This window comes from Aptenodytes patagonicus, chromosome 3 (assembly GCF_965638725.1).
Source record: "Aptenodytes patagonicus chromosome 3, bAptPat1.pri.cur, whole genome shotgun sequence".
NCBI classification, from domain to species: Eukaryota; Metazoa; Chordata; class Aves; order Sphenisciformes; family Spheniscidae; genus Aptenodytes; species Aptenodytes patagonicus.
The window spans coordinates 57,478,543-57,491,004 of record NC_134951.1 but is presented as its reverse complement, the minus strand read 5'-3'; the positions used below and the strand labels follow the sequence as shown (position 1 = coordinate 57,491,004).

The 12,462-nt window shown below is 40.3% G+C and overlaps 1 protein-coding gene across 3 annotated transcripts in view; it reads right to left on the bottom strand.

Moving 5' to 3' along the window:
* NT5DC1 (5'-nucleotidase domain containing 1) overlaps window positions 1–12,462 on the bottom strand; it is a 158,459-nt gene that overhangs the window by 12,259 nt on the left and 133,738 nt on the right. For all 3 annotated transcript variants that reach the window (XM_076333457.1, XM_076333458.1, XM_076333459.1), the window contains exon 11: window positions 7,912–8,080. In XM_076333457.1, the coding sequence (XP_076189572.1) occupies window positions 7,912–8,080 (169 nt within the window). The remainder of the gene's footprint in view (window positions 1–7,911; window positions 8,081–12,462) is intronic.

Here is a 12,462-nt window from a genome sequence, read left to right as displayed (position 1 = left end):
ATCTGAGCCTGGTAGAGTCTGCAGTGAAGGAAAGCCTTAGAAATTCCTTTGCTGTTTTGTGTTTATATAAGAAAACTCATTATTTGTACGTGAGGGAAATTTCTCTCATTTTTGTTTTAGTTTAAATGGTGATTTTTTGAGATCCTTTGAGAAAATAGCCCTGTGTGGTTCTTTGCTTGATCTGGAACCAATCAAAAGAAAATATTAGACTATAATATTTTTAAATATTTAGATGAAGACTTAATCTAAAAAAAATCCTAAGAGAATGCCAAGATTCTACTAGCAGGTGTTAGTCTTTCAGGGATCTGTTAATTAATTTCTGTCTGAATGACTCATCCTGGATCTAAGGGCGGTGGGAAGGGCTTCTGGGGTAAGTTGAAGAAGTTAGCCTGAAAACAAGCAATTGTTTGAGATGACAGGCATTTCTTATTAAGATTAAGATTAAGAAAAAGTTGCATTTTGAGACTGTGAAGGAGCTATATTAAGATAAATGCAGTGATGATACGCCCCTTTACTTTCATTTTGAGGTAAACTCACCAAGATCAGCCTTACTCTCCAAACTTGGGTTAACGTTGTCATGTTCCCCTCTCTTGTAAAACTAATGTTTTCTTTCCCTTTCCCTATTTTTTCCTCTGGATGGGTGACAAACATTGCTCACCTTAAGGTAAGAAGCCACACAGGCACACATTAAGCTTTTCAAGCAGTGAAGACACAGCCTACATTGGTTTTTTTGTGTGTGTTACAATCTTAATCCAGAGGGAATATTTTAGGCACCAATCCAGAGTACATAAATGCTTCCAGTAGCTTTTTCCTGTACATGTGAGGTTGCAGGTTACGTAAAATTCCAACCTGGTCAAAGAAGTATTTCCAATACTTGGTGACTTACCTATTTTCACTGTTTTTCACACTCAAAAATTACCAACACTTTGTATTACCACCAGTGTTTTTAAAGAAGCAATCTAAACCCACCCCATAAGTCTGCGATCTAGTCAAAACCCAATTATAGCTTTAATTACAGCCTGCAAATGAAATTATGCTGCCTGAGTTGAAGGATAACTTTAAAGCAGAAATGACTGAGTGGTTCCCCCTTTCTTAATGAGTTGCTCATGAGTTCTCCCTTTAATCTTTTAGAGGTGGCTGTACTTTGACATCTCACAGAGCAGAGTAACAACGGCAGGAACATTTCTGTCAGTTATTGGCTAGGAAGTAATCTTTTGGGTTCTGCATGATTTGACACGGCCTTCAGGGGCACAAGTCAATACACCTTTCTGGAGGAGGAAGGAAAGGCTGAACAAATTGTAATACACTGAAAGCTGTCCTTTCTATGTTGAAAATTACTACCAAGTAGCCAAATCCTTTGGGAAAGTTGGGGTCTCAGACCCTTTCGGAAATAACCGGGTCCTGAAGACTTTTTACAAGCTAGTTCTGATTTATTGAATAATAATTTGTTATGGTTGAAATGCAGTTTATTGTTGGTTTCAGTTGTATTTTGCAACTGAAAAAATAAATTCATTATATCTGTCTGTCCTGTTGAGTATGTTTTTCTTTCTCTTAAATTAAGAACACTGAAACTAGTTTCCTGGAAAAGATGAATAAGATTTACATTATCTGATGCTTTTCAATTTACCCATAAAGCAAGATGCTGTTGACACATTCAGAACACGTATCATCTCTCCAATCAATTATCTTTGCTACCTGTTTTTTTATTTGCGTCAAAACCTCAGAAGCAGAAAACCTCAGAAATGTTGCCGTTGTATATGTATACCAAATTTTAAAAAATACATTTCTTGTATAAAAAGTTTCATTATAAAAATGACCTCTTTGGCCTTTTAGTGGCAACTAGTATTTATAGCAGCTAAGCCCCAAAGCAGTTTAAATCCTCAAAGCAATCTTTAGCTGATATTGTATAGACACATTTTTACACTGAAGCTGGTAAGTTAAAGCATGGTTGTAAGGTTAAGGCATTAAATATAAAAGGTTACTGTTAATTAACAAGTAAAATATAATATAGATAGTTCTATATGTTTAAGGAAATTATATGCTATTCTTGTATTATTTAGTAAGTGAGAGTACATAATTACCACTCTAGTTACAGGAAAGACTAATTTAATTTTAATAGGAGCTGGATTTTACTTTAAATGATGTAATGTCGATGAAAAACCATAGAACTAATGTATTGAAATGTGGGGGATTTTTTGTTTCAGTTCAGCAATAATTACGAATGGTATTTGTCAGGATATATAAGTGAGTACATGACTACATGCTTAGTGAAATTCATGGCTTCTGTGGTAATAGTTGATTCTTCAAGGGCATTCACCTTTAAAATACATGTTGAAGAAAGAGTGTGAGGTTTGCAATTTGTAGTTGATCTGTGATGGGCAGACCCGTGTATCTGCGACCCACGGGTTGCCAGTTCTGGTGCCCCAGTCACAGCTGCCTTGGGCTTTCCATTGTGCAGATAATTTGCAACTCTAAGCAGAAACATGAACTTCTTTGCCACGGTTCACTGGCAATTTTATCATTATATCTATACAGCAAGCAGGCTGATGACTCAAACTCCCGCAGAAAGTGGCAGGGTACAGATCCGTAGGGTCTTTAAAGAGGCAGCTTTGGCAAATTATAACAGAGATTTTTGTCTTGTACTAGCTAATTGAAATAACAATAAGGCATGAAGAAAAACTTAGGCACCCGTACGGGCAAAGCACGATAAGATTTCATATAGCAAGCAAGATTTAAAAAAACGCATTATCCTCACGTGTGACACAAGCTTGGTTATCAAATCTCCAAAGCGTGAAAGGAACTCTGTCTCCATAAAACATTTACATTTGCACTAGTTCTCTGAAATGCAACTCTCTTGAGCTGCAACATCACTCAATCTCCTGTTCTTGCTTGCAGTAATTTTTAATCCTATGACAAACCTCACCATTCAGAGGCGTATTTGGTTTGCGTGGCAAGGTTTTGGTAGCGGGGGGGGGCTACAGGGGAGGCTTCTGTGAGAAGCTGCTAGAAGCTTCCCCTGTGTCCCATAGAGCCAATGCCAGCCGGCTCCAAGATGGACCCACCGCTGGTCAAGGCTGAGCCCATCAGCGGCGGTGGTAGCGCCTCTGTGATAACATATTTAAGAAGGGGAAAAAGAAAACTGCGCAACTGCAGCCAAAGAGGGGAGTGAGAATATGTGAGAGAAACAACTCTGCAGACACCAAGGTCAGTGAAGAAGGAGGGGGAGGAGGTGCTCCAGGCGCCGGAGCAGAGATTCCCCTGCAGCCCGTGGTGAAGACCATGGTGAGGCAGGCTGTCCCCCTGCAGCCCGTGGAGGTTAATGGTGGAGCAGATATCCACCTGCAGCCCGTGGAGGACCCCACGCCAGAGCAGGTGGATGCGCCCAAAAGAGGCTGTGACCCCGTGGGAAGCCCGCGCTGTTTAACAATCATGAAAGTTGAAAAAAGTTTTTCTTGGGTTCTCCTTTTTAGGATTTAGGACCCTCTTTTTTAATCTTTTCTTTGCAACAAGAAAAAACCCAAACTTACCAAAATTCCATCATGAACTCTAAAACTCCACAGTTACTCATCATGGAATTTTTTGAAGTGGGACTTTTATAAAAATACCAACCATGATCAGAATCAAAGGAAAAGCATTAGCTTGAAATATAAATATCATTTTTGGGATCAAAGAATTGTTAATCAAATATCAACCTAAAATGGTAGCACTGGCTAATTACTTCAGTGAATTTTTCTACAAAAACTTGCTTAGTAATAAAATGTTATTTATATTTGATATTCTTTATAAATTAGAGAGATCTTCTGCAGTTATTGTTGGAATACCTACGTGATGCAGGACATATCATTATTTACATGGGTATCTGGAAATTTGATCAAAAGGCCACAGAGCAGTGGTCACCTGCTCCTTGAAGGTAAAGTTCAGATTACGCAGGTATGGTGGATAAGAGTACCCGCCTCTACTTGGTTCATACCAAACTTGCTGAAGTGGAGGAGGATGTATCAGAAACTGTGGTTTATGCAAAAGGCCATTTTTCAGACAGACCCCTACACCTTTTAATTTCCATGTGCGAGCTCGAATGTAACATTCCCACGGTAATGGATCTTGGTTTGGAAAATTTGGCTTCCGATATCACTGTGCTTGAAAATGGTCAAAAACTGTAAGGGAACTGTAAATGAGGAGAGGTTCAATAGCAGAAAAGTGAAGAAACTGATGGATTTGTGAATGAGGCATTTAGAATAGGAGTAGGGGCATCGGCTTCTACTATTTTATTAACCATGTACTGTCAATATAATCACGAGCTCATCAGCTCTTTAATACTTGAGAAAAACTTTCCTGCTTACTGAAAGTGGGTAAGGAGAATTAGCTCATAAAAGACCTACAAAATGTTTAGAAAACTGTCAACTTAACTCATCTATTCTTAATATCACAAAGATATAACCGTAACACTGCTCTTCAGTTAAACTTTTTTTAATGTCATCTTAATGTCAAGGTGATAATGTCTTAAATGAAGAGTGTTAATCGACCTGATTTCCTCTCCAAACTGAGGAAAGCACATGGAAGGTATTATAGAAGATCCTTTTTGTCCTTTGGGCAATTTTAACAATAAACAAAGTGTCCTTTTTCATGCACAAGGAAAATGCCAGTTCCTCTTCAGGGACTGTCAGGGGAGTTTAGATGACAAGCTGTGATGCAGTAATCTGCAATCCCAATAATACTTTCCTTGCCAGAGGCGAGATTAAAGTTCCGAATTTCTGATGCATCTTTGAATGATGAATGAGTCAACCCCTTTCGAGTCAGATACTGAATTTTCAACAAAAGATGAGGACAGAAGTATATTAGCACAGAAAGATAATGAAGAATGGACTGGACTATTTTTTCACCAAGCTGTCATTTTACTAATTACACATACAATTTGTGTATATGCTCTGTTACTTTACACTTTGAATGGCAAAAAACTGCAACAGCAGCATTCACTGTGAAACCCTTTTCCTGCAACGCTCTTTGGTAAGTGTCAGATCGTTCCCTTCAGTTACACGTATAAATTCTTCAGGTGAAACTATTAGAAGGCATCTGCACCAAACTTAAAACATGTTGGTGAAAAAAGAGAACTGTCAACGTTGTTTCTATTCCAACTTCTCAATCCAAATCTACAGCTTACTTTTAATATTTTTTTACCCATTGCCTCTATTTAAAAAAAATGGAAACAGGATTGAAGGATTTTATTACCCAAAATTAATTTCTGATAACTCTCTCAAAATAATTCTCATATGAATTTTGATGAAAACTGAGTTATTTTTGTAAAACACCACTAGTATTGAATAATGTTGAATAATTTTTGGAACAATCTTTTTCAATGAAAAACGTGTCTTGAGAAGTAAACCAATCTGTTCTTCATGCACAGATATATATTGCATCCAAACAACAAGAATCAATTTTACAGTTAGCATAGCAGCAATTGTCTGCCTTTCACCAAATATTTTTGCAGATCGCAAGCTGTTGGGTTATTTACTTATAAGTGGCACTTACTATTGCTCACATAGACATACAAAGGCCAGGTCAGACATTGCTAATAGCGAAGCCCTGGCGAGCCCACAACTCGCAGGAGGCTGCAGCACACCTCCAGGGAGGTGGCAGCTCGTTCGGCTGGGTCAGGCTGAGCCGGGTGCTGCCGGGGCCGTGCCGGCTGGTGGCCGGGAGCTGGGCTCGTACGGTCAGCACGCCGGCAGCCTGGCTGCGCGGCTGGGCTCGGGGGATCTTGAGGAAAGGCCTGCGTTTTTGCAGCTTAGCAGTGGAAAGGCCTCTGCTGGTAATTAAAGTAGATGACTAGAAAAGGAAAAGCTGGAGTGCATCAAACTCGCATAACCCGTTTGAATCTCTTCTAGCTAGTTATTCCCAAATAGCTGCAGCTAAGCTATGACTTACAACTGCGGCCAAAAACTTCAGGGCTTGGCAAAGCAGGGGCTCTCACAGCTTGCTGTGACAGGAGTCAGACAAGGTATTCAAGAGGAGTCAGGAATTCCTCAACATCCATAATAATGAACATCTGCTCTTCCGCACAAACAAACAAGAAATACCTCTCTCTCTAAGAAACCAGAGATGTTCTCGTACCTTCAGCTTTGAGTCCGCTTTCAGGCACACAGCTGCAAGTTAAAAACATTATTCCTCCCCTGTCCTTTAGCTCTGGGGTATAAGTTTTGCAGACACCAGCCCCTGCCCCAGCACTGGTCCGACGCAGCAAGGGACGGCACACAGCGTCCCTCCTAATGGAGGAAGGCATTGCAGGGGTTCCACCGCCGATGACAGGCAGCTATACTACTCACTAATTTACACAGATATGCCTTTCTGGTTCTCACCCCTTCATCTGTAGCTGGAAACTTGGCAGTATGTTTGCGGTCTAAAGCCTTTGCTAGCCCTGCAAACTGAGCTGTGGTTTGGGGGAGCTGGCTGGGAGGCAGAGTTTCACAGAGCATGGCTGACCGATGTGTTTCCCCTAGGCCAACACTTCCAAAGCAAGCCACAGAATGACTCTGGAAAAGGTATTAGAAGGGAGTTTTACAGAAGTTACCTCTCTCCTCCAAGGGCAACTTCCCTTGGTATATTTGGGCTTTGTACCTTCAGTCTGAAATACAGACTGCAACATGGCAAATATCAGAATCATAAATACAATTGTGGCACCGTATGAGTTTTCTGTTTTGAGATAACCTTACAATGTATGTATACGTGTAGAATATGGTTGCAAAGAACAGGTCTGTCACATGTTCTGGTGTAGAAATAACTGCTGGGCAAATCTGAAATGCTGTCTTGGAACAACTTTTTATTCCTTGGCCTTACGCATGAAGTAGGCAAGAGATGCTGAACAGAGGGGTTAGTAAACTAAATGCTTGCTGTGTTCTTCATATAGCTAAGCACCTCATTCATTTAATAACTTGTTTATTCCTTTAGATATGGTGTATCGATAAAGTTCAGTAAGGCAAAATGACAGATTGAGGATAGGTAGATGGATGGATGGATAGATAGATAGATAGATAGATAGAGGGTCTTCACCACCACTTCATAATCAACCGATATGTACTGCAGTTGCAAAGTTATTGCAGTATTACTGCTACAACTATTGCTACAAACCATCCAAAATAATGTATGGTCCCTCAGGGGATAAATATTAGTGGAAATCAGAAGATCAGCCATAATTGTACCTTTGACACAGCCTTGATGTAAGAAGGTAGAAAGCCTGAGCTGGTTTCTCAATTAGGTGAATTTTTGGAGAACAAGACATTGCTTGTGATTGCCTTGTTTTTCAGATAAGGAGAATATTTTAGGCTCCAGCTCTGTCCATAATGATGCAGTTTCAAAAGCAATACACACATTTAAAAAAAAAAAAAAGAGAGAGAAGCACAGTGCTAGGCATTCTTGGCTTCATTACATTCCTGCGTTCGTTCATCTCCATTTCAACTGTAAAGGGATAACTGAGCTGATTGAGGAAGGATAACAAGCCAGATCAGAGAAACATATTTGGAAGTCTAAAAAACCCAAGTAATTGGGCATGTGTTTGTTTCCTAAGGTAACTCACCACTGAAAGCAGACACAGCAAAATAGTGTGGGGAAGTCCCGAATCAAAATTCAGGAACTAATCTACAATCTGTTAAATGTTGCATCCTATTTCTAACATAGCATAAACTAAGCATGTAATATTTGCAGGCACAAACAAAAAACTGAACTGGTGTAGCAGACAGCTTTTAAAAGCATAAATGTCAAAGTAATTAATAGCCACTAGCATTAACTGCTGCATGATATGAACAGAATATTTTTGAATGTATTTCGGATACATGTAATCTCAAAAATAGATCTATAGTATGACAAAGTTACTGTGAATACTACATGTTCATTAGGGAAAAAAAAAGCAATCTTCCTTACCTGCTATTGCTTCAAGAGTAGGGATTGCAATCGTGCTGTAAGTGCTAATACATTTACAGGACCACGTGCGAACTAAGGTTTCCTCTGCATTTTCCAGGCCTGGCAATCTGTCCATGAAGAAAGAGCCCCATTGTTTAGAAACAAAGTAAGGAGCTTTGGGCTGATCACCCTGAAAGAAAAATAAATAAATACGTAATCTTAAAAAAAAAGAAATCTTTCTCTATCCAACCACAAGCCTTAGTTTAAGGAACTCTAGTGTTTCGCTGGTTTTCTGGGAAAACTGTATTGTATCTCAGCAGCAATGTGACTTTAAAATATTATAAAGAAAAACAGTAACAGTCTTCCTCCCATAAGTCTCCAAGCTCCTGTTCATGCAATTTATGGATTCCCTAGGACATAAAAAGTTGGCTTTAAATATTTTTCCCTTAAACAATCTTCTCTTTTCCCCGCTTTTCTGTTTTCGATAGTGTGAACAGCCTGCTGCCTTTCTCTGCTGGAGAAACTTTGGTAGCTGCGGCACAGACCATAACCCAGCCTGGAACTCCTCCTGGGAGAAAGGAGTCTCCCGGTGCTGGATGGAGTAACTGCGAAGGATGCATCATGCCACCTGTGTCATGTTACCTGTTTCTGAGCTGAGGAATGAGCGAGAACAGAGCCTCAGGATCCATGGAGACCCATTCAATTGCCTAGCAAATTGTGAAAAATTGATTTTTTTTCATGTATATTTTCAGACAACAACATGTAGACTCATTATGTTTTAAAGAAAGCATTAAAGCAGCATTGGGAAAACTGATTTTTTTAGCAGTTCATCTTGAAGCCTGCTATATACTGCCATGAGCAGCCAGAAAAAGCTCCAGGAGGCCTCTACAGAAAGATGAAAAAATGGAAAACAAAACTGTGAACTACACTATAGAAAATCTGTTAAAGTCATTTGTGTGCAAAGTCTCTTTTCAGACCGGCAAAGCATAGAAGAACAGATATCCTAGCGTGTGCCTCCAAATTCGTGAACTTTTGTACTTTATTTTCCCTTTAACCCCTTTCTTAATAGTTTTGAGAATCTGCTGGAATAATTTGTGTTTATGACAGAGGTCCGTGGCTTTTGATCACAAGAAAGCTGTTGATCCAGCTGAACAGACCATGTCAGTAAACACAGGGCCATTCTTTTTGTGATTCTGCATTCTGTTTTTTCTCTGAGCATAGCTGGGAGTGAGGAGGAGGAAGTATTGATTTGGACAAATATAGATACTGGTTTCTGTCTTCTGATGCAAATAGGTTGGGGAAAAAAACCCACGTCTTTTGTTTCAAAACAAGCAGTTAACTTAAGAGCTGGGCTCTTTTGTGTTTCTTTTTTTTGCCTCACACACAGGGACAGCATCTTACCTTTTTTTGCCAAATCTTATCCTTCCATGCAAATCCTAGGACTTTACATCAGTTATAATTAAATGTAGATGCTATGCTGAATTAAAATCCATTTGCCAGCTGAATGACACATGCAGAAAACTCATAACAGCTGTTACAGCTGTTCAGGTGATTAATCAAAACAACAACCCCAGTACTGGCCCACATAAGCATTTGCTCAAAAGACTGGGCCTTGTTTATTGACAAGAGAAAAAATCTGAGGCTTCTGCTTTTTGAAATGTATGATTGGTTCAACAGGCAATTAAAATTGCAGTCTGAGGAAATGAATTGATTTTTTCAGAGATCTGATTCCCAGAGTGGGAATTTCTTCCTTATTAAGGAGGAGGGAGTTACATTTTGGATTTACAGCCCAAGCCCTTAGTAAAACCAAAGCCAGTTAGATATGAGAGCTGTCATCAAGTCACCTGGTAGAGAACTCCTGTCATTTTGCTACTGGCTTATCTCCACATGACAGGGGCGGTTTGGTAGGCTAAATCTCGATCTCAAATCTGAAAAGAGCTGTCAAAACTTTGTCCACATCCTTAGGAAGCATCAGACATTGCTCCCCCTGCCATCCCTAACTGATGCCTAGATGTCCATATCTCATCTGCAGCATACGTAGCCTGCAATGAAGGACAGACCACATACCATGAATCTATACCCCTGTGAAATGATGCAAAACTCCCCTGTTAACATCACTATCCCTCACATGCCTGGAGGCACACGTTCAGCAGTGGGGCCGAGGAGCTCAGGAAGGTGCACCAGCCACTCCTGTAGTCCCCAGGCATGGGGTTTGCTCTCGCAGCAGGACAGTAGACCCTGGGAAGTGCTGAGCAATCCCTCTTTCTTATGGAAAACCCCCAAGCATGTGGTTTTGCTCTCAGGCATATTGGTCAGACAGTAGCAGGTCAGACGTTGATTATGTCAGTTGAGGGTACAAAGCCTCAAAGACTACGTCTAGACTTCAGAGAAATAACGATGGTACCAGCATTCCCCAAGTCCCAGGGCTTTCCACTAAGTTAAAGCACCTGGAATACTTACTATCACCTTTGCTTTATTAACTGCAGACAAATAGGGCCTGTTAACAGAGCAGACAGAATCTGTTAACAGGACCCTTGGGTAACACTGATTTGTCAGCTTACAAATGACCTTTCTAAAATACAAACAGGCAGGGAGCTGAGCTCTGAAGTTTTTCTACATATGGTAAAGAGATGAAAGAAAGAAGGATGTAAAGGAGACAGGAGTGAAAAATCAAGCTGTTAGTATTTTTTAAAGGTGTTATTTAGATGGAGATTTGCCATCTATGCCATTGTCTTTGTACCAAGCGCAGAGCACTAGGATGACTTTCCTGCATCCAGTATGACGGATGGTGCCGATGGCTGTATGCTTTGTGCCAAGGTAGTAACATCACCACCGACTCTTAGTGCCAGAAAAAAATCAATGCTCAAAATACGGTTTTGCCGGTATAACGGCAAGTATTTGAGGTGCTTCCGCCAGCACAGCTGTGCTGGTCACAACAACCAGATGTCCCTGAATAACACACCCATGCTGGGTGTGCAAATGGGCAAGCCTGCCACTGGTCTAACTTTTGCACGGAACCTGCCCCCCACAAGTCATGTGCAAATATAAAACGTTTCACCCATGATCATTGTACCTAAACTACAACATGGATCGCTATAAGCAGACTTTAAAATAAAATGCATTTCACTTCAAGATATTGCTTTAAGGATATTGCTTTAACTCGCCAGGCTTCACAACAGCCCATCAGGTTGTTTCTGAAAGTACTGTTAGATTTGTGTTAAAGATAAATGGGAATAAAGAGACAAACAGAGCCAAAAGGCACAGAGTAATTAGCCTCGTCTATGGTCACGGCAAGGGAGTCCTGGAAATTCGGGTGGTTAAGGGCCCTGACCCCCCCCAACCAACCAGCCACTAGGCAATACTGTAAAAATTAGTTTTTCCTTCTAACTGCAAAAATATCATCTATATGCGCCAATAAATTCTTTGATTTCTGCTCCATTCATTCCTATAGCCCAAGGTTTTTACATGCTGACTAGCTCCTCTGTAATCGTTTCCCTCAAAATCCTGGGACAAATTCCAGCTTTTCTTCGAGTTTTCATTGATGGAATTGATCACACATTTAAAGAACAGAAGGCAAAAACAAAGCCTCCAGCCAAGCAAACAAACTCCCAAATCTGGGGGGAATCTTGTTTCAACACAATGCTTGGTATTATTTTTCCCCCTGCATGCTGCAATTCACTTAGGAGCCGAGTAATTGCATGAATAGTTTTTAGTTCGCTATTCTCTTGCTCATTTGATTATGACTCATATACTTGAAAGAACTGCAGTTGTTACCATAATTTCACAGTTATGTGTATCTGGCTTATATCATGCATTTAATTGAAGGGAAAAGACAAAAACTGCTAATGAAAATGGAAATCACTAGCCTCCCACTTTGTGTGTGAGGAGGTTGTTTTCTTCCCCTCTCTCCATTAGTGATGAAATGCCAGTCAACGAACTGAAAACAGGCTTTTGTAATTTCTTTCTGAAAGAGGCAATTGCAAATTAGAAGTAATAATTTGTTTCTTTAATAATATTTTGTAAAGATTGATAGAAGGGAGGATCACATCTTGTATTAAATTTTCAGTCCCTCCCTGCACACACAGCATGGCATGGAAAATCTGCAATAGCAGTGTGTTTTTTGTATTGCCAGTGGATGATATGGCTGATGAAAAAGACTAAATCTAATCTGTTAGTGCCTAATTTTCCAAAACCACCTGACTTTGTACAATCCTTTGAATTGGCTTTTCTCTCCTCTTAACCAAAGAGTTAATGGGAGAAGTTGATTAGGGGAATAAAAATAAAACTTTCATAGGCTTGTAAAGGTAGTCCCTTTGAACTAGTCCTGTTAAGTTAGTGGTGTCCAGTCAACTGCAGAGATGTGGATGTGACCTGTTGTTCAGACTCCAGTGAGCAGCGTGGTAATGAAATAACACCACTGACCTGCCACGGCCCCCCTGGTTCAGGTTCCTTTAATCAACGCAATTCATTTCTCCCTTGCTTGCTTGCTGTCACTGGTAGCGGATGTAAACTGAACAGGGGTTGTGTGTGGCAGGGGTGGTGTCTCCCCGAGATACTGCAATCTCTTACCAG